Consider the following 21,814-nt stretch of genomic DNA (forward strand, 5'->3'; position numbering starts at 1 on the left):
CCAACCTATTAAGAGATTTTCTTGTAATCCAAGTTTTCATATCTTTTGTTGTTCCAGGGCAGCAGTTTTTTCATACATTATTTAATTTTTGTTATAATTTTTGTTTTTTACTTTGGAGCATTCATTTCTGTACCATTTGTGTGCTGATTCTTGCCTATTCCAGCTCCATCACAATTAGCCATTTCCCCTTGCAGTTTCTGTAGCTGGCAGGATGGATGCTGCTCTGCTATCAATTCACTTTCAACTTATGGTGACCATTGGAACTAATGATTTCCAGTAGGTCCTACCACTAACAGCCCTGTTCAGAATTTGCAAACCAAAGGCCATAGTTATATTTAGTGAATCCATTTAATATTAGTTCTTTGTCTTTTTTTATTGCCTTCCCTTTTTCCTACAGTTATTGTCATTTCCAGTGAATCATTGCTTCTCGTATTAAGTCAAAAGAATTATAACCTTAGCTTAGTTATTTTGTTATCTAATGAGCATTCATACTTGATTTTATCTATAAACCATTTATTTGTCTTTCTGGAGGTCCATGATACCTGTAAAGGTCAAGTGAATTTGTGTTTTTCTTGTCGCCTTTCTTCGCTGTCCAGCTTTCACAATAGTACATTGGAATTGAGAGTTGTATAGTAATGACGATATTGGCCATTGTCTCTAGTGACATGTCCTTTCTAGTTACTTCATAAAGGACTTCTAAGTCTCAGATTTTTTGGCTATATTCTCCATTTTGATTGATGATTGAACCAAGATAATAAAAAATTGTTAATTATTTCTGTGTGTTCATTATCAGCATTAAAGGTATGTAATTCATTAAAAACATGACAGTTTTGTAATGCCACACAGCCATTATTATTTTATCCTGTATTGTTGTAAACTCTGCATTTCTTTCCACATTATTACCCATGTGCTCTGTGACAATCACACATTGTTGCCTTACACTCTGGACTCTCTCACCTCTGTTTTGCTGAACATGCTCTACTCCATTCTGTCCATTTCTCACCAGTTCATTTTAGAGACATAGGTTGAATCCATGGCTTCTGCCCATACACTTTGATAGCCAGTCATGTGCATGTTTTCTCTGAAGTCCCACTGAATTCATTGGCACTTAGCCTGTTCAAGTGTGCACTGACTTAAAGTTTGAAAGAAGAGATTTCTGACACCAGTATTCAGTACTGAGAATCTTCTGTATGCTGGTTAATGTTTTACTCACATAGCAAAATGTCTTTTAAAATACTGGAATGTATAACTTTAAAAGAATCATTTAACTCAGTTGTACTATCACTTGAAATGTATAATCAGTAACAAAAGTGAATTATGCCAAGTCAAGATTGCCATTTCCATTATTGTGCTTGATAATAGCAGTTGGCTTCTTTCTGTGATTCTGGCACGGGATGGAAATATACTGTTTCATAGAATCTGACAGAACTAGCAGCAGTTCTGTAGCCTTAACACAAACTCAATATGTTGGCTTTGGGGCAAGTAGTATGGAAGCCTACACTTTTTCCCTATCAGCTCCATGGTACAGTGGTGCCTCACTTAACAATTACCTCGTTAAACGACAAAACCGCTTTACGATGAAGTTTTTGCGATTGCAATACCGATCGCAAAACGATGTTCCTATGGGGAAAATCGCTTAACAATGATCAGTTCCCTGCTTCGGGAACCGATTTTTCACTAGACGACTATTTTAAAACAGCTGATCGGCAGCTCTATAATGGCTGCCTGCTGTGCAAAATGGCTCACCGCTGTGCTTTAGGACAGATTCCTCGCTTTACAGGCACCAGAAAATCGCCGCCCTATGGAGGATCTTCGCAAAACGAGCAGGTATTTTGCCCATTGGAACGCATTGAACCGGTTTTCAATGCATTTCAATGGGTTTTTAAAATTTCGCTTGACAAGGATTTCACTTAACAGCGATTTGAACGGAATGAATTATCCTCTTTAAGCGAGGCTTCACTGTACTAGAAGCAAAGAGTGCTGTTCTGAGGCTTCATTGTAACAGACACAATTTAATAAACACAGACTGTGTGTCGCAAATGTCTTCCTAAACCAAAGGTTCAGACCAAATTTAAAGTGAGAATGTTGTTTCGTATAATTTAGGAATGTGAGGTGTGCTTTCAGATGGATTCTTCCCAACTTTGTGAAATCTGAGTTAGTATTTGGGGAAATAATGTGCTTGGATATACCTTGAAGCTTACTTTCAGATTGTACATACCATGATTGTATCATGGATTGCAAAAGAAAAGATAATGAGAAAGAACAGATATTTTCCAGGAGTGGTAAATGTGAAACAGAAAAGTATTAAGAATATAGTTGTGTATCTTCTGTTGCCTTTTGCTGATATAGTATATCCTAATTTGAACTGAATAAATGAAAGCATAGGTATTCTTTCTTAAGTCTTTCAGATGTTCAGATGTGGTCTTTTATTTTGGGCTATCTTGCATAATAAAAGAGAAACCCAGTCAGAAATAAATGGGTGTTCAAACACTCTAGTTGTAGGTGAAGACGACAAAATATAAAGTGTTCAAAGTACTTATAATTTGAAAGGAAAAAGAAAAGAGTATTTGCACTAATACTTGAATAATGCGTTGGAGAAAGGAATGGGACATCTAGAGTCCTGTCCCCACACCCACTGAACAAATGAAATAGAATGCTACTCAGGACCAGACCAGTATGTGTCTTCATGTGTTGGGTCCATTTACTTGTAAAACAGAGGCAAGGAACTGAAATAGGTTTGAAATAGTTCCAGTAATGAGCAAGATGCCTTTTCTTGTCTTGTACTGTACTTTAGCTATTCAAAGTAGTTGCTTGCTTCAGCAACTTTTTTTCCATTTCCAGCCCTGTACTGAGAATGGAGAAGAGTAGATGAAGCAACACTAATGGAAGTGTGGTGTGGAAGAGAGAAAAGTGTGGGGTTTCTCCTTCGTATACAGTACTGTACTCTTATTCTTTTAGACACCCTCCCTTTTCTTTTTGAACTGGATGAATGTGTGAGAAATGTATGCCTACTCATTCCTTTGGGCCTTGAAATACTTTTTATTGTTGATGTTAAAAAATGTATAGATCAGCAATTGCTACCTTCTTCACTACAAGAAAAAAATAAATAAATGACATAAAGAGGATGTTTCATTTGTTTTACTTTGTCTAGAAAAGGAAGACCAGTGTCCCATGCCCGAAGCCTGGAATGTGGACCAGGGAGTAATAACCAAACTGAAGGAACAATACAAAAAGGAGCGCAAGGGGAAAAAGGGGGTGAAGAGTAAGTGGAAAACATTGCCCCTTAAATTCATAAATCCTGCCTCTACTTCACCAGTACTATCTTTCTTTCAATGTTTTCCTCAAACTACTTACTCTTTTACTTTGCTGCTCCTGACTGCTTTCCTGTTCACAGTTACAAGGAGTGGAAATTAATGCTACTTTACTTCTGAGAGGGAATACTGCTTTTATCCAGTTGGATAAAGTAAGGTGGAAATATTTCTGAGATATCAATTAATATAGATATGTGGGGGGGGGGGGGGACAGGGGCACCACAATACACTACTTGCTAAGGTTTGTCCAAACCAGCCAATTTTGCATGACTTCTGTATTTAGTCATGCTATGGACAAGTTATGCAATCCAGTACTTCATTGCATGATTTGTCCTGCTCTGTATTTCTCAGATTCTTTGTGTGGAAGTTAGCACTTAAGTAAATGGGTACTGATCTCCCCACCCCCACCCCTTTTTAAAAAGGTGATTAATTTGTTTCTGCTAATTTACAATAGACCACCAGAACCAGGTTCAGTTATTTGGATGTACTGAGCAATGGTTTGGATTGCTTGTTTCTTGGATAATAGGCCCAGACTATGCATAACAAAAATAATTTAAATTGAAGGGGATAGAAAAGCCATTTGTGACGCTACAGTATAATGATTCAGTTACAGTGGACAAGTACATTGGTTAAATGGAGTTGCTGTTTAGATCTCATTTCTTGTTACATTCCTAATGGGACTCATGATACACCTTACCCTAAATGAAGCAAGCAGGATTGTGTGATGGTATAAATTTTTCTGTCCTATGGAGTAAATTCACATTTTTGTTGGGGAGTACATGTGTATGGTAGGGGTGAGGAACCCTTGGTTCTCTGGATATTGGGGCACTCTGACCCATCAGTCCCTGGCAGCATGACAGTCTGTGCTGGTTGATGTTGTACTCCAACAAAATCTGCAGGGCCACAGCTTTTGCAGCTTTGATTTGGGTTTGTACGATACCTCTATGCATCTAGCAGTGTTCTAGACGGGGGGGGGGGGATTTGTATCTATGCTGAACAGCCCAAAAATCAAAATGTAAACAATTACAACCTAGAATCTTTGGTCTGGACATACCCTTAACCAGTAGTGGAAGACAACAAATTAATTTCTGCTCTTATTTATATTTAATGTTTGCTACATGCAAATCATGCTGTCCTCATAGCTTGATTGCAGGGCTCGAAATCAGAAAAAAAGCCTTATTAGGCTTTTATTAAAAATACTCAGTCCTCACCAAATATCACTTTATTCAGTTCAGTGCTGTCTTACATTAGGAGAATTGGATCTATATTTGAAATGTAATTTCTAGCCCTGTGTACCATATTCTTTTCCATTTTACATCTCTTAAGATAAAAATCCATTATGTGAAAACAGTGCTTCAAATAATGCAATGCATCCTTTTTATGTGTTTAATATAGAATTCACATATTTATATTTCATACACAACAGGTGTGTTCTGTGAATAAATGTAGGAATGACATGAAACCATTGTGCTTTCTTATGGTAAAAGAGTAAATACATTTTGATGAATATGCAGTGTAACTGAATTGCTATACAAATACAAAACAATGCACATAGATTGGGGTATTGTTGAGCGATCAGAATTTACAGGTAAAATTGCAGAAGGCACTTTGGATACTAAGAATGTAGAGGAAGGGGTATCCCACTACTTTGTTTCTCAGATCTTGGTGTGCTCATTCATTGTTTGTCTACAAACTTGTGAAGGAGGACTCTTTGCACCAATTTACCATGAGGTTCCACTGTGTGCCATGCTAGTCTTTCAAGTGTGATATCTGGCAAGTTGTATGAATATTTCCTAGAATTGTTAGCAGTTTCACTCAGAAGAGAAGTCCTCTTCCTTGATTGTTTTGAGAGTGCTGAAGCATCACCAGCTTTGCACTGTTCGTAGCATTATGCTGAGTACTGAAAAGAGGGATGGGAATTAATTATATTGGGATTTGTTAATCCTGGTTTTCGGTTATGAGGATGCACTCACTGCCCTTTAACAAAAGCAACAAGTAATTTGTACCCGGAGCTGTTATCTTGCCTTGAAAACTATTCCTTCAAAATTTATATATTGTGCCTCCCCTCAATATATAACTTGAGGTTTGGCCCCTTTTTTTGGAGCTATTTCTGCTGTATCATGACAGCTTCCCACCTTTTGCTTTATTTGTAAACAGCAAGCCTACGTCAGCTAATCAAAATGGGTTAGTAAGAGGAAAGTTACCAGGCTAAAGAAGGCTTTGAAGTGGAGCAGATGAATCTAACCATTCCCCCCAACATGTACTTCAGAAAGGATATTGTCACTCCTGTTCTAATATTTAGATCCAAAGGAGATTTTCTTACTCCTGTTTCTCAGTAACTGTGATATTAGTTAATAAAAGTTCTTTATCAGATATCCTGTTTTTATGGGCAAAGTTGATCCCTTGCTCATCTTCCATGCCATGTATGTATCCCACAATTTGGGGTTCATGTCAATGAATGTTTCATGTAATCCCTCATTAAAGTATAAAACATGAGTGTCTGAGGTTATGGCATGGCTGTCAAAAAAATACCACAGACTGCAGGGTTGTAGATTCTCTAGAATATGGGGCTTGTACAGTTCTCTGTGTTTGCATACATTGCACTGGCAAGAAAATCAGCTAAAAAGGTGGCTTGTATCCAGTGTTTGAGCAAGTGGAAGACATGTTCTGCAGCAGATCTTTCTTCATTCCTCCTTCTGGCAGCTCTGAATACTTACACATTGCAGGCTCAGAGATTTAAGATTCTGTTGCCTGATTTTGAGCAGTTTCTCCTCTGTATACAGCCCAAACTATTCACATTGCTTTCTACTTTTGCAACCATTAGACACAAGCTCTGGACATAGTCCTCTGATTTTGTTCCCTCTCTAAAATTGCAAGAGCTGGGGAATTGCCAGTCACCTGGCAGGCAGGTCTGTGCTGGTTTGATAGGTGAGAAGCTGCTAAATTCAGGCTAAAGCATAGTTGCCTACAGGAATATGGTTACATTCATGAGAGCTGAGTACTTGGCACAATGCTGGATCACCACTGCTATACAAATTGCCTTATTGCCACTGATGTAAAATAAATAAAATTGGAATTTAAAGTGAAACTTTTTTTTTTACCATTGACTAGAAATTACTAGATACATTGTGTAGAACCAGCACAGCTCTTTCTGCACCTAAGGCTAAATACTGTAAACATGTGAACAAGAATAATGCTTCCATCGCTGACTTTAGTGATATGACAAGTAATAAGTTGAGTGCAGCAGAGCAGCTTTTTACCATTACAGAGTTTAAGTCTCTTCAGGAGGAAAAAAAGATTTTTTTTTCATTAAATGAAAGAAAGGCTATAAGTAAAATACAGTACAGGGAAATGTGAATTATAAGCTTGTAAAGACTTCATAAAATTAATCTAATCCATGATTAATGTACCTATTGGCAGAATTTTGTATGTCTTTGCACACATCCACTTATTGATATAGTCTTGCAAAATTCTATATACTTTGTCTGAAGCAAATATTCCTAGTGTTAATTTATTATTTAGAATTTTCATTATTAAGATAGGATTTTAATTGTGTACTGATAGGCACAAGGTCTTTGTTTTTGAAAGACTGTAAAAAAAGTACTTCAGATCTGTGTTAGTATACGCTTAAATTGCTTAGCAATAGCTGTATTTACTAGATTAGGAAAAACAGTTATGGACTGTGGGTAAGATATTTTCCCATTCTTAATTAAACTTACAACAGGAAAAACTACCGAAGATATGTTTCAACCTCAGTCCTATATAAAACAATCAAAACAGGGATGTGGGAAAATGATGGAGCAAAATGCAGGTAAGTGTTGAGAAGGGCATGGGTTTTCAAAAACATATAGTTTCAGGAAGAACAAAAAACACTGACTCTTGCTTTTGTTTTTGTTTTCGAGTAACTTTTTTTTAGACTGTAGCTCGAGAAATAAAGCTACAGCTATACACAGTGTTTTTTATTACAAAACTTGTGCAAAAATTAATTCACAAATGTTAACAGCATTTGGAAAGCTTAAAACAGTTTTGTTTTATCATTTACAGTCACTAAGATTATTTCACATTTTTGTTCAAATCCATATCGTGAATAAGTGTATGTGTGTGTCTGTGTGTGTGTACACAGAAACCTCTGTTTTCACCACCTCCTTTTCAAAACATTTCACTTCATGTCTTAAAACACAGTTACTGCTGAGAAGTAAGGCTCTTTAATTACTTCACATTAATTTTTTTTAAAAAAAACTACTACAGATAGCATTCATTGTCATTAATATTGGTATAACATGTTTTAATGACTATACTGCTATTATTAACGTTTATAAAACTTCTGTCCTTTTTAAAATTTTCACCAGGGCCCAATAGGTCAAAACTACAAGACATGCTTGCTAATTTGAGAGATGTTGATGATCTGCCTGCGTTACAGCCATCTGTTGTGCCACCCACCAGACCCAGTACTTCACGGCTTATTGAACAAGAGATAAACAGAACAGATGAGGGTAAGAAGTGTGTGTATGTGCATATGTGTGCATACTTGCAGGCATGCTGAAATACTGTGTATATAAGCTTTTATGACATGCTTATAATTTTATTATATTTGTGTTTGGTTAAAAACAATAGTTCTGAAGCAAGAGGCGTATTTGCTTTTAGATGGTACATGTCATAACAGCAGTAAACTTAGAAGAGGCATCAAGAGAAAAGATGTTTCTCTCCTGTAATTTTTATGTATAAACATTTATCTCTGTGTTTAGATGATTATTATTATTATTATTATTATTATTATTATTATTATTATTATTATTATTATTATTATTATTATTATTATTATTATTATTATTATTATTATTATTGGTAAAAGTTTGAATTAATCAGGAAAGTAATTGAACAATGCATCTTCAGATTGAGCAGTGTACACTGTTTTGCACTCTTTATACAAATATTTCAGAACTATGTATTTGCATTCTGATTTTACTACCTCATGTATCATTGAGTAATTTTCAGATTAAAAGTCAGCTCCTAGTTCTTACATAGTAAATGGCTCTTATCCAGTACGAGTGCAAAATGGACCACAGGAAAGTAAGGAACCATTCTTAATGATATGGCTGCAATTCTGATGGCTTTAATTTACGCCATATGAACTGGATGATATCAACATCTAGCAATGGAGATCTTTAGTATTATTAAATTAAAATTGTCCTTAATTAGACTTAGAGCCAAATAGGTAAACTAGCAAAACTGTTGTAGCAGCTAAGTTCTTGGTCAGTAGTCTGGCCACAGCATTTTGGACCAACTGAAGGCTCTGAACAGTCTTTCAAGACAGTTCCATATAAAATGTGTTAGAGTAACCCAAACTGAATCAAAGAGCTTGGCTAAATGGCCAAACTGGAACTGACTGGTTCGGGCTAAATAGGGCCACTTATGGTCACATAGAGGTACAGTATCCCATTTGGTACTATCTTTGTATCCACATGCAAGGATTGGGAGGTTTGTGTCAGGAAACCACACTATACCCCAAGCAACCCTTTTTGGTCCACCCCCCTTTAAAGGGAAAGAGGGAGAGCAGGAAGGAAGGAAGAGATCCCTGTTACCTCTACCTGCTGGGATGAAGTTTTCCATTTTTTCCCCTAAAATATATAGTGCATGAGTGCTGCCCTACTAAGCCTTTTAAGAGTTAAATGTCTACTTAAGCCACTTCATGATATTGGGAAATTGAAAGTTCTGGTTTGGTTTGATTGCATAGGGCTGGAACCGAACCAAGACAGAGGGATCGTACCCACACCTAAAAAGCAGTAGTCCCTGACAGGGAGCCAAAAAGGTGCAGATAGGAATGCTTTGTGGACAGGCTGGCACCAACATTGTGTAGTTGCTGGAAAAAGGAGCAAACTGGCCCATCCTCAGGGCAAACCAAACAGTGGGACAAATCCCTGTGTAGTCACACCTTAAGTAAGGTATGTGTCACTGTGGCTAGATCAGGCCATGAGTGGGTGTAGCTGTCAATTGTTCTAATTGTTCAGATGCACTTCTGGAAGCCTGGAAATTCAGCTGAACTTTATCTAGCACAAGTTGGTACAGCTGCAAGATTGTTTTGTAGTCTGGTTTTCGTTTTAGTACACTTTCTATATTTCTCACAAAGTTGAATCTTGTTGCTTCTCACCCTCTGATAGTGAGAATGTAGTAGGTATATAACAAAACAATTATACCTGTTGTAATGTAATATAAAAGCAAACCTTGGAGATTTTTTGTATAAATATTCATGCAGTCTGTTTCCTTGTTGCTGAATGCTTTGAACCTCCCTGAGAAATATAACTTCTGAATCATTTATATTTAGGAACTCTTTTTCTGGGAGGAGCTGAATATCCCGTATAATTTCTAAATGTTAATTTCATTTTGTTTCTTGAAATGAGCTTGATTCTTTGAATTTCTTGTGTATAACTTTTGTTTTTGCAGAGCACACACTTACCTTTTGTCTCTTTCAGTCGAAGCTTTAACATTCCCTCCTTCATCTGGAAAATCTTTCATAATGGGAGCAGATGAGGCCCTTGAAAATGAACTCGGTCTTGGAGAATTGGCAGGACTTACAGTAGCCAATGAGGCAGATTCATTGACTTACGATGTAAGTGTTCATTTGTGGCTCTCCCTGTCCATCTACCTAGAATAATATTATACTTTTAGAAGGTCAGACATAAATGGAATACTGTAGTAAAGTATCTTGTCAATAAAGACTTTATTATGCTGGATAGCTCAGTGGCTTAGGCATCTGGCTGGAGTGAGAAGTTTTTAAATAGCAGAGATTAAATAACGTAGGGGAGACAATAGGAAGGGGAAAGAAGGACGTCAGGAATTATCTGATGGGAAGGCCTGCCGAAACATCCATGTTTTAAATTGATTCTTGAAAATACCCAGCGAGGGAGCCATGCGGATCTCAGGAGGTAGGTTGTTCCAGAGGCAAGGAGCCACCGCCGAGAAGGCCCGATTTCTTGTCTTTACCTTCCGGGCCTCCCTCGGCGTTAGGCTCCTCAGCCTCACCTCCTGGCTCGCACGAGTGACACGGGTAGATCTCGGTGGGAGTAGGCGTTCCACCAAGTATCGAGGCCCTAAACCGTTTAGGGCTTTGTACGTTAGCATCAGTACTTTGAAGTCGATGCGGAATCGAATGGGCAGCCAATGCAGTGCGGCCAGAGTGGGTGAGATATGTTGGTATTTTTTCACTCCACTAAGTAATCTGGCTGCCTCATTCTGCACCACCTGTAGTTTTCGCAGCAGCCTCAAAAGTAGCCCCACGTAGAGCGCATTGCAGTGGTCTAATCTCGAGATTACAAGCGCATGCACCAGGGTAGTGAGCGCCCCAACATCAAGGTAGGACCGCAGCTGGGCTATCCGCCTGAGATGAAAAAAGGCGGTACGGACCACCAATGCCACCTGGGATTCCATTGTAAGCGCCGGGTCCAGATGGATCCCCAAGCTGCAGACCCCATCCTTGGCGGGCAGAGTCACCCCCCAAAAAACAAGGGAGTTTCCCAAATCCCCAACTGTGGGGGCGCCCACCCTCAGTACCTCTGTCTTGTCCGGGTTCAGCCTCAGCCCGTTCTCCTGCATCCATTTCAGTACAGCCTCCAGGCAGCGCTGAAGGGACACAACGGCATCTCCTGCAGTTGGTGAAAAGGAGATGTAGAGCTGAGTGTCATCAGCATACTGATGACACATCAGCATACTGATGACCTCTGAAGGTTTTGAAAGGCAACAAAAGTGGTATCCCCACATGAACCTTCCTGCTGACATTGTAAGTTGAGGCCTTGCCACTTAAGGTGTGGTTGGTAGTGACACAGGACAAGACTTTCTCAGGGGTGATGCCAGGCTTCTCCCTTGAAGTTTGTATGAGCCCCAGACTAAAGGCTTTTTTGGCAAGATTAAAGACCATTTTATTTTGCTCAGCTTTCAGTCATGAGTGATTTTCTGTTATCTTGGCTATGGATCATTGATTTGTTGTGTTGTAGTTTACTGACAGACTCAGCTGCTCTCTATTTACAGTGTTTATTCAATATAATCAGTGTTCAATGTGTTAATGTTGGGTTTTTTCTCTCTCTCTCTCTCTCTTTGTAAGCTGTGTTGAAGGCATTTTTTAAAAAGTAAATTAGTAGAAGGTGTTTTATGAAAGGGGAAAAAAGACAAAATAGTATTTCAGATATTGAGAAGTAGCCACTTCTTCAAAACAAATATTATAAGAAAGGGGGAAAAATAAATGTTCCTGAAATTATGTGGGTGATAGCATCAAAGTCAGCTAGTATTGACAGTAGCAAGAAATGTTTGGTCTATTATGTAAAGGGGGAAGCAAATATAAACTTCCAACAAAAAGAAATTAAGAAGATCTGAATTTCTTTACTTGTGGAGCTCACTGTGTAGGCACAAGGGTAGTGACCTCCCATATCTGGATAAGGAGATTATATAACTGTATTCACGAAGGCTTTCATGGCTGGGATCTAATGGTTGTTGTGGGTTTTTCGGGCTCTTTGGATGTGTTCTGAAGGTTGTTCTTCCTAACGTTTCACCAGTCTCTGTGGCCGACAGCACAAAGTGCTGTCCTCTGAAGATGCCGGGCACAGAGACTGGTGAAACGTTAGGAAGAACAACCTTCAGAACACGGCCAAAGAGCCCGAAAAACCCACAACAACCATCAGATTATATAATTCTTTATTTCAAAAAAGTGCATTTACTTGTTGTATCACATACTGTTTAGCAGATAACACTCTTGGGATGAAAAAAATACAGGTTATACAGGTCTTGTTGCTTTGTGGGGAGCTGGTATCTCAACTATGCTTGATATTGATGAGTTACTTTGCCAAAGACAATAGCCTCAGATGGTGGGGGAACAGTCATATCTCTGTTTTAACTTGGAACCTTTCCAAGTGCTTAGTCTTGTCGAACTATCTGATAACGGAACAGTGAGGTATATAATTTGTATTGTTATCTTCTTTCTGCCCGTTGCATTTGTTGTGACAGATAGCAAACAATAAAGATGCCTTGAGGAAGACTTGGAATCCTAAATTTACTTTAAGAAGCCATTTTGATGGAATAAGAGGTCTGGCGTTCCATCCAGTTGAACCAGTGTTAATTACAGCCTCAGAAGACCATACATTAAAAATGTGGAATTTACAAAAAACATCTCCAGCAAAAAAGTAAGTTAATGGATGATAAATATACATGATGATTAAATGTTAAGCTATACATTGAAGAAATAAGACACCAACACAATGGCGAATTTAGACCTGATACTTCTTGCACTCAAGTGGTCAGATGATTTAATAAAGTAGGGTTATACCAAATCTTATCCTTCCTTGAATATAAGAGTTCCTTGTGCTTTTGAGAACTGAAATAGGTTTCCAACTGGAGAAGGGAAGTGAGACAGCAGTTCTCCAATTCTGTCTGCATCTACCCAGAATTATCTCCCAATCTGTTCCAGAGACTTGGCCAAACTTCCAAAAGAGCATAAGAGATGGCACTGAGGGCTGAAAGAGAAATTTTTAAAATAGCCTCACTTCCCCACGTCCTTCCACTACCACTGACAGAATTTTTCAGAGTGAAAGTCTGGATCCACTTCAGTGTGACTAAGGAATATTGCTTCCTTCCAAAGCATATTCCATTTTTTATTTTGGATTGTTTTGAACTGAAGAATATACTGTAGAGTTTAGAATTGTTCCTTAAACAAAGGAGATTGAGCCACCACCCTTCAGTGTTCTCTATCTCAGGAGTCTTAGCACCCATAGCAAGTGAAGAAACAGCACTGGTAGAAATATGAAAACTAGCCACAATTTATTTTGACTACAATTGGTCTCTGAATATAAGCTTGTAAGCCATTTCATTTCTCTTCCTGTACAGTATAGAATCTCACTTTTAGTCAGATTGAAATTAATTTTTGAATGCTCCTTGCTGGTTATTTCAAAGTGTCTTTTTGATAACTTAATGTTATTGAACTTTTTACTTGCTTTGATGATTGTGGTTTTTCAAAAGACCCTTTGTAGATCAGGAAGCTGTGCTCATAGAAGGAACATATAACATGGGAAAAGACAGAGATGATGCAGATACATCTTTAAATAAAGGAATATTTAGAAAAGTTAATGTTAATTTAAAGCAGGAGTAGGAAATTCTGGGGGCCAGTTTTCTGGCCAAGTTGGGATCGTCCAAGAGTTGCATACACCATCACAAAATGTGAAGGAAGTCCACTTCCAGTTTAAAAAATGAGTATTCTGGGGGGAGACCCTGTCTTGAGGGCTGCCTGTCTTGATGGCTTTCGGGAACTATAGTTTCACCTTTATCAGTTGGAAAGGGGGGTATCAAAGGGCTGAGGGCCATAAAGTAGCCTTACCATGAATAAGTGAAGATTTGTCCCTCACCCCAGTTTAAGGGAACTTGAAAATCAACTCTTGGATATCTTATACAGTGTTTTTCTGTGCTTTCTGTTCTCCAAATCTTTGAACCTGTGATTCTGCTTTCCTTTTTGTTTAGGAGTGCCTCTCTTGATGTTGAGCCTATCTATACTTTCAGGGCACATAAGTAAGTAAATGTTGAGGAATAAATGGAACCTGTTTTTATTGGGATGCATACAGCTGCAATGAACTTGTGGTGAACTGTGGTTTGCAGGAATCCATGCAGTAATTGGTTGGTGCTTCATTTGGTATCTGGAGCTGGGTTTGCTATGTATCTAATATGCTACTTAATTTCTGCTTCCCAGAAACTGATAGAAACTGCACTCAGGCAGCTGTTGGGGCAATCTCTGGTGCAGTTTAGTTTGTGGCCATGCGGATTTCATTGGCTGCTATTGCTACTGCTCCCCACTTTCAAATTGTATAGTACCAGTATCTTGCTATGAATTATCCAGGCCCATAATTTATATCTGTCTTCAAAGAAAAGAGGATGGGGATAGAGAAAGAAGAATGACCTCTTCCAGCAGTGATGGAATGCTTTGGGAGATTGTTTAAAAGCTCTTTCTTCTTCATATGTGATTTCATTTGTTTGCCAGTAGATACTTGTGTAGAATTGGATAGATGGGGGGCTATAGTTTGCCATTAGAAGTAAGACTTATTGAATCAATATCGTTTTGATATGCTTTCTTTTGCAGCAGTCCTGTGCTTTGTGTAGTCATGAGTAATAGTGGTGAACAGTGTTACAGTGGGGGAACTGATGGTCTCATTCAAGGTTGGAATACCACAAATCCAAATATTGACCCGTATGATTCCTATGGTGAGTATCCTTAATTTTGTCTGATTACATTTTTGCACATTAAAAACTACAAAGCAACTTAAAGCCCAGCTGGAAATAAATTTTAGAAATCAGTATTTTGTGGATCAAAATGTGACAAGAACTTGGTGTAATGGAAATGGTAGATAAGAGATTATGTGAAAGAGTGATTGCTTAGAAAGAATTTTATATAGCAGATTAATTTTTGAAATAAGAAAAATGCAGAGCAGGGCCATAAGGTATTGATAAATTTGGGGAACAAATCAGTTTGCAACCAGTTTCATCAACAATCCTGTTGCTAGGATAAAACACTTAAAAAAACTACTGACATTTGAACACAGTTAATAAGGCAATGAAGTGTGAAAGAGATGACTTCAGTTTTTCAGTAACATGTATGTTTTGTATAAAAAAAGTCCCAGGTTCAACTCCTGGTTTGTTCAGCATGTCCCAGATTCAGTGGTTGTGCTTAAAGCCAGAAATGGGAAAAAAACGTATGCTTGAAACACTAGAGAACACCTGCTGATCAGTGTTGATATTTCTAGGCTTGTCAGTGATCTCACTAGTATAAAGCAGCTTTCTATGTTTTAAAAGTACTTTGATCTTATCCTGAATGTGTAATTTGTTCACAGACCCTTCTGTCTTAAGAGGCACCTTTGTAGGCCACACAGATGCAGTGTGGGGGTTAGTTTACAGTGGAGTACACCAGCGCTTGCTCTCTTGTTCAGCAGATGGCACTATACGTTTATGGAAAGCTTTAGAGATCTCTCCAGCACTGAATATATTTAATGATAATCAAGGTATGGATTAATATTCTGGAGTTTAGAAAACTTCATAGTTACAATTTTATAATCTACAGTTTTACAGCCATGTTCTGGCAAAATTGTTTCATTAAAAAAGTTTACTCTTAGCATAATGGAAAAGTGATAGAAGATTCTCAGCATTACTACACTGAAGTTGTAAATCAAAACTAAGAAAACATACTGTCCCCAAAGCTTTAATTAAATTACAGTTCTGTGTTTGTGTTTATATCTCTCAAGGATTAGAATAAAAGTTTGTTTCCTTTGTTTTAAAGGATAAATGGGTACAAAGATGATTAAGAATGCTCACTGGTTTCTTTTCTTTAACATTATATATAAAAACAAAATTTAAAAAAAGAAACAAATAAAAAGGACAAAAACCTGGTGGCACCTTAAAGACTGTTATATTTTAATGTGAGCTTGTCTGGACAAGTCAATTTCCTCAAAGATAAGAGAGAAATGTAATATGGCAAATATTTATGCATTGCAGTAGAACACAGATCATGGTTGATTGGTTGGCTGGTTGGTCAGTTCAGTCGGTCAGTCATTGGGTATTTAACTGTGGAGTGCTAGCCTCTTTGATATACAGGTATATTCCATTGAAGCTTGTGCTGTAAAGCAGTGGTCCCCAACCTTGGGCATCCAGATGTTTTTTGACTTCAAGTCCCAGAAATCCTGGCCAGCAGAGGTGGTGGTGAAGGCTTCTGGGAGTTGTAGTCCAAAAATATCTGGAGGCCCAAGTTTGGGAGCCACAGCTGTAAAGGATGCTTTAACAGTATTTGTTTAAATAAATACTTTTAACTGTGTTTATTTATAGCAATGTGATGACATTCATTTTCTAGCAATAAAGTGCAATTATGTTTTATATTTGAAATGCAAAATGTGCCACCAAGCTGAATGAACACAACTGATGGCTTTAGACTAATAGAGTAAACTTGTGTGGTAACCCCTTCTGATATTACTTGCTTTTTTTAGAAATGGGGATTCCATCTTCTGTAGACCTTGTGAGCAGTGACCCAAGCCACATGGTAGCATCATTTAATAGTGGACATACAAGCATTTTTAATATGGAAACAAGACAACACATTCTTACCTTGGAATCTAACATAGACACTGGTGTGTATCCAAAATGGGATTTTCATTGGTATATTGGGGGGGCAGAATACGTGAGGGATTTATTTTAATTGTTTTAGAACATTGTGATCCCTTAATGGGACCTGAATATTCAAGACCAATTTTGATACAGCTTATGTATGAAGTGGCAAAAAAGAATGGCAAACCAGAGGGAGGGAAAAATTATATTTGATCTTAGAGTGAAAAGGAGAGACAGAATTTGGTGAAGCAGGTACAGATTGAGAAAAATCTCTTCATAGGATGTATAAACTAGAGAGTCCACCACCGTGAAGCATCAGTATACTGGGGGATACCCAGATGTTGAGGCCTTCGTGAATGAGTGACAAATAAGCAGGCACTACAACAGTGCTTGTGCTTCACCTCTCTCCTCTTCTGTGGGATGTGTGAACCAAGAGTCACTTAGGAAGATACCCATGAACCCTAGGGTGATATCTAAAGCATATGAATCTGTCTGTACTTTGCATGGTACAATGAATGAAAGGAATGCAAGGAAGAAACAATTCACCTGCACATTTCTGTGAAGTCTAGTCCAGCTTTAAAGAGACAGCATAATTCCGATTTGTGTCTGCTTAGTATACCTATTTTCATATTAACAAAGTTTGGTAATTTTTTGCACCTGTCCAGAGCACACTGTTAGGAAGTAAATTCAGTGTCAGATACTTGAGCCTGATTGCCTTTTTATTGGCTGTCAACTGTATTAGAATTATATGTAAAAATTGTAGGTAAAATAGGGGAAACAGTTTTCAAGAAACAAAGTAGTAATTTCCACACCATCTCATCCAAAATACTGAATAATTCTAAGATGTATTTGGTTAGAGTAGGCTACTTTGGACATTGAAAATAGCTTTGCATTGGCCTTCAGAATTGGACAATAGTCTTTCATGATTGTTGTGGGTTTTTCGGGCTCTTTGGCCGTGTTCTGAAGGTTGTTCTTCCTGACATTTCGCCAGTCTCTGTGGCCAGCATCTTCAGAGGATTGGAGTAGGAACTCTGTCCTACTCCGGTCTTTCATGAGCCTTAACTATTATTTGCGAAATAATTATGTCTATGTTTACTCCTTTAACAGGTAGTTCTTGCCAAATAAACAAAGTAATCAGCCATCCAACTCTTCCAATCAGCATTACAGCCCATGAGGACAGACACATCAAATTTTATGACAATAATACAGGTAAGGAAGCTCTATGCACCCACTATTGGCTATAAGATTCTGTTATTCAGTGGTGAACATGTGTCAGTCTTGATGTCATCTCTTCAGTGTGCCTGAGAAAAAGAATAAGAGTTTATTCAAGCAATTTTGTTATAATCCTGAGCCACATGAACATTGTGACATCCCACTTGTACCTAGAAGGCCTTCTGTTTGAGCTACCCAGGAGTTCTGACACAGTAAGGTTCTCCTGATACACAAATGTCCATCGTTTCAGGATGAGTTATGTTTGCTTTGATCTAACAAACTGTACTCAGTGCTTGTATGGTTTTCTGTTTCAACAGAAAGCAAGGCATAAATGATTTGTATACTCTGAATAATGGTGAAAGCATGTAAATATGCATTGTACATGTGGTAACTGAGATCAAAACATATTGAGTGCTCTTTACAACTGATGGATGGTATATGTACATTTTGTACTCATTTAAATAAGAGCCCACTTCTGATCCTTCTACAACTTAAATCAATAATAATATTGACTGGAATTCTATTGGCATTTGTGTAAGGTTTGCATAACTTGCTATGTCTAATTGGAGGTGATTTACAGTATATCAGTATTTATCTTGGTTGTATAGTTGGGCATGTGGGCAGGTGCACAGTCAAGATATTTCCCTGCACCTTGTGAAATAGAGTGTCAGGTTACACAACCCTTATGCAAACACCTGTAGAATTCTGGCTGTTTTAAAAGTGGGGATTCTGAAGGTGTGAACCAGGATGCATGTCTGCCCTGGAAGTGGCTGAAGTGCACTTTTGAAATATTAGTACACTCTGATAGATGCATCTACTACTTTATCTCCACTACTATGATGTAATTTCTCCCCCCCCCCCCCAATATAACAGTAGTGAAATGTTGCAAGCATGATCTAGGTTGCTGGTGGTGCTGAGAACACCCAGACTTCTTTTTCTTAATTGTTTCTGTCTAGAGGCCGGGTGTCATTGTGGCTGTTTCGTCAGACGACATCCAAAGCACTTTCTAGTGTTTTTCAGCAAATAAATTCTTTCTGCACATTTTCCTATTTATTTTTGCAGTACTGTTTCCCAGAAACAAGTTGCTCCATCCCTGACTGACTGGGAAAAGGAAAAAATGGGTTGCTGGGGGATAGCAAAGAAATCACTGTAGCATTTGTAGAGCCTATGTCTTCAAGGTAATAAAGTAAATAACATATGTCTTCACAGTTTAAAGTGAAGTGTGTCTTACCTTTAATCCACACCCATTTATTCCAAGACTTTCCATGCATCAAATTTGGAGCCCACATGCTTAGGCCAGTGCACTACAGATGAAATTAATCATTGCAGAGGCATTGCCAGATGATCACTTTTCAAAGGGAAGGTAGAGAATACTCAGAATCAGAACCTACACCCCAGAGTGATTAGGTAGTATACCTAGCCTGACCTTTTTGATACAAATGCCATCTTGAACTAATACAGATGAAGATTTGCAAAGCATTGACTTAAGACATGATGTTAAATAAAAGCACATTTTTCGTTTTGTAGGAAAATTGATTCATTCCATGGTAGCCCACTTAGATGCAGTCACAAGTTTAGCTGTTGACCCAAATGGCTTGTACTTGATGTCAGGCAGTAAGTACATTCAGTAATCCTTCTTTATGTTTCTTAGCTAACTCTAAAGATGACTGTAAATCTAAGAGATCTTGCCCCTTTTTCTAACCTAGGTCACGACTGTTCAATACGGTTATGGAATCTTGAAAGCAAGACCTGCATTCAAGAGTTCACAGCTCATCGCAAAAAACATGACGAATCCATCCATGATGTGGCATTCCACCCCTCCAAATGTTACATTGCCAGTGCAGGAGCAGATGCACTTGCTAAGGTCTTTGTATGATGCAATACTTTGCTTCTCTTCTAGCTGCCATGTACATATGACAAGCTGTAGAAAAGACAAGGGCATGGATCTTCTTTTCATGCCCTCTAATTCAGTGAATGTTAGTACTTGTTTAGGATTTTTTTCCTGGCAGGATGCTTTTTTCTAAATTAAAAGATTCTCTGAGTTGTAAGTGCTCAGCTAATGCTGAGAGCTAAGAAATACTCTGCTTTAAATGGGACATAGAAGAACCATTTTTATTTTTGAAATATTTGTCCAGGCTGGCTTTGGGCAAAATGGGATCCTCTGCAAACAATGTGGTGAAGCAGAATAATCAACAAAGAAGCCAATAGCTCAGTGTCTGTAGAATGTAGATAAATACTAGACATGGGATATTTGTATTCATCTCTCTGAGAATATGAATTTGAATGTTGACACCACAAGTGCACAGGATGTCCAGTCTCCCCCCCCAAACCGGCAGGTCCAGTTATTGGTCACTGTGTGGCCAGCGTTGTTCCAGTTGTGCCAATCACAGAAGAAGCCCAGCCAGTGCTTCGTTGCCTCTCCACACAGTTTACCACTTCGGTGAGGAGGCAGGATGATAAGTCTCCCCAGGGAAGCACCAGCCAAGCTACTTCCGTGATTGGCGCAACAGAATGATACTGGCCACCCGTTCGGTGACCAGTTATTGGACCTGCAAGTTCGGGGTGGGGGGAGGGACTGGATGTCACAGGCACCTGTGGTGCTGATGTTTATATTCGTATCCCAAGGATACAAATATCCCATGTCTAGTAGATATTGATTTATCAACCTATTTCTTGAATAATTTTATATACATAATTTCAGTAGAATAACTTCAGAATTTGGTGATTCATGAAACATGGAATCATAGGATAAACAGCATTTTGTCTTCTTCTTCTTCTTCTTTTTTTTTGTTACCAAACAGTTGGATAAATGTACAGAACATAATGTTTGCAGCTTGCTGGCTGTTTTATTAGGTGGATTGGGTTTAAAATGTCAAATATTTAGAGATACTAATGCATTAATTCCATAAATAAATTATATTGAAACCTAATAAATATAATGCGTAAAAATGTATGTTTTATTTGAAAGTATTGTTAGCAAGTGGCTGGAACCACATTATGTCTTCAATTCAGCTTCACATTTTGTGGTGGATATCCATTTGAGATGAAAAGGAGACTTTGAAAGCTGATAATTCTTTTGTTCCTAAATAGCAGGATACATTAGGTGATGTATCTCTCACCTTTTCAACAAAACAAGAAGGAAGATCTAGATAACCTTTAGTGGATCTCACTGTTGAAAGCACCTTAAAAGAATCCTAGCAGCATTTTCACTGTGATTTAAGTAAACCCCAATTAAGATATAAACTTTGTCTCCCCAGCTTATCCGATTTTTCCTCTGTCACACATAGACCACAAGAACTGCTTCCTTATGGTTCGCAATCATACTACTTGAAAATATGAATTAGTGGGAGACAGAACATTAATGCATAAAAAAACTGGGTGAGACTGTTGCAACATTATCCTCACTCTCTTAGTGTAGTGGTGATTGACTGTGAACTTGTACACAGCTGGCATATCTGATCACTTATTTGAAAATATTTACAGCAATAGAAAGCACCTTCCATGCTGCTTGTATTGTGTAAAGGAGTTCAGTAGCTGACCATCAAATAACCAAAATGTTTGCAGAATATTTGAAAAATTTCTTATCTTTTAAGTATAGTACATCCTTTTATTCTCCCCAAACATTTATCATTAACATTGTGAAAGATTATACCAGACCTAGGTGAAAGTGATCTGCTTAGGTTACTACAGATTTGCAAGAGAAACCAGTGCACTGTTAGTACTGCAGACAGTTATCTTTAAGTTTGAAGATGTTGAGTTCTACCTGTTTTAGATTTCTAAAGGGCAGTTATGATGAGGGGCCAAAACAAAAGTGAGTCCTGTAGTATCATAAAGACTAAAACATTTACTGTAGCATAAGATTCTATGGATTATAGCCCTGTAATCTAATGTTTCTGATGCAGTGGTTGGAATCCTGTTGCTGTAACTCTGCCCATATAAGGCTGATGGCATTGAGATGAGGGAAGCCTTTAATGTCCAAAAATTGCTGCCACTGGCCCTGCCATTAAGACCAGGACTGGTAGTGATGGTTTTTGGACATCACAAGGCCCCCAAAGCTTTCCCTATGTCAAAAGGAATCCCTAGGGTGCCCTAGAACCTGGTGAATGAGAAATTTTTAATTAAGGATAAAAACCAACAGCTGATGACATCATCAACCTTACATAACATGGAGCTGT

General features: G+C 38.1%; 1 protein-coding gene across 2 annotated transcripts in view; it reads left to right on the forward strand.

Annotated features, from left to right (window-relative positions):
• The window catches only part of STRN (striatin), a 56,060-nt gene extending 35,952 nt beyond the window's left edge, over nucleotides 1-20,108 (forward strand). The window contains exons 8-19 of one of the 2 annotated variants that reach the window (XM_020802851.3): nucleotides 3,152-3,262; nucleotides 7,036-7,122; nucleotides 7,661-7,804; nucleotides 9,782-9,918; nucleotides 12,303-12,478; nucleotides 13,806-13,853; nucleotides 14,419-14,540; nucleotides 15,167-15,334; nucleotides 16,310-16,450; nucleotides 17,535-17,636; nucleotides 19,167-19,253; nucleotides 19,346-20,108. In XM_020802851.3, coding sequence (XP_020658510.2) covers nucleotides 3,152-3,262; nucleotides 7,036-7,122; nucleotides 7,661-7,804; nucleotides 9,782-9,918; nucleotides 12,303-12,478; nucleotides 13,806-13,853; nucleotides 14,419-14,540; nucleotides 15,167-15,334; nucleotides 16,310-16,450; nucleotides 17,535-17,636; nucleotides 19,167-19,253; nucleotides 19,346-19,515 — 1,493 coding nt within the window. In that variant the 3' untranslated portion in view covers nucleotides 19,516-20,108. The remainder of the gene's footprint in view (nucleotides 1-3,151; nucleotides 3,263-7,035; nucleotides 7,123-7,660; nucleotides 7,805-9,781; nucleotides 9,919-12,302; nucleotides 12,479-13,805; nucleotides 13,854-14,418; nucleotides 14,541-15,166; nucleotides 15,335-16,309; nucleotides 16,451-17,534; nucleotides 17,637-19,166; nucleotides 19,254-19,345) is intronic. The other variant, XM_072992553.2, reaches the window with a different exon arrangement.
• The last annotated feature ends 1,706 nt before the right edge of the window (nucleotides 20,109-21,814 follow it).

Source organism: Pogona vitticeps, chromosome 1, assembly GCF_051106095.1.
Source record: "Pogona vitticeps strain Pit_001003342236 chromosome 1, PviZW2.1, whole genome shotgun sequence".
NCBI lineage: Eukaryota > Metazoa > Chordata > Lepidosauria > Squamata > Agamidae > Pogona > Pogona vitticeps.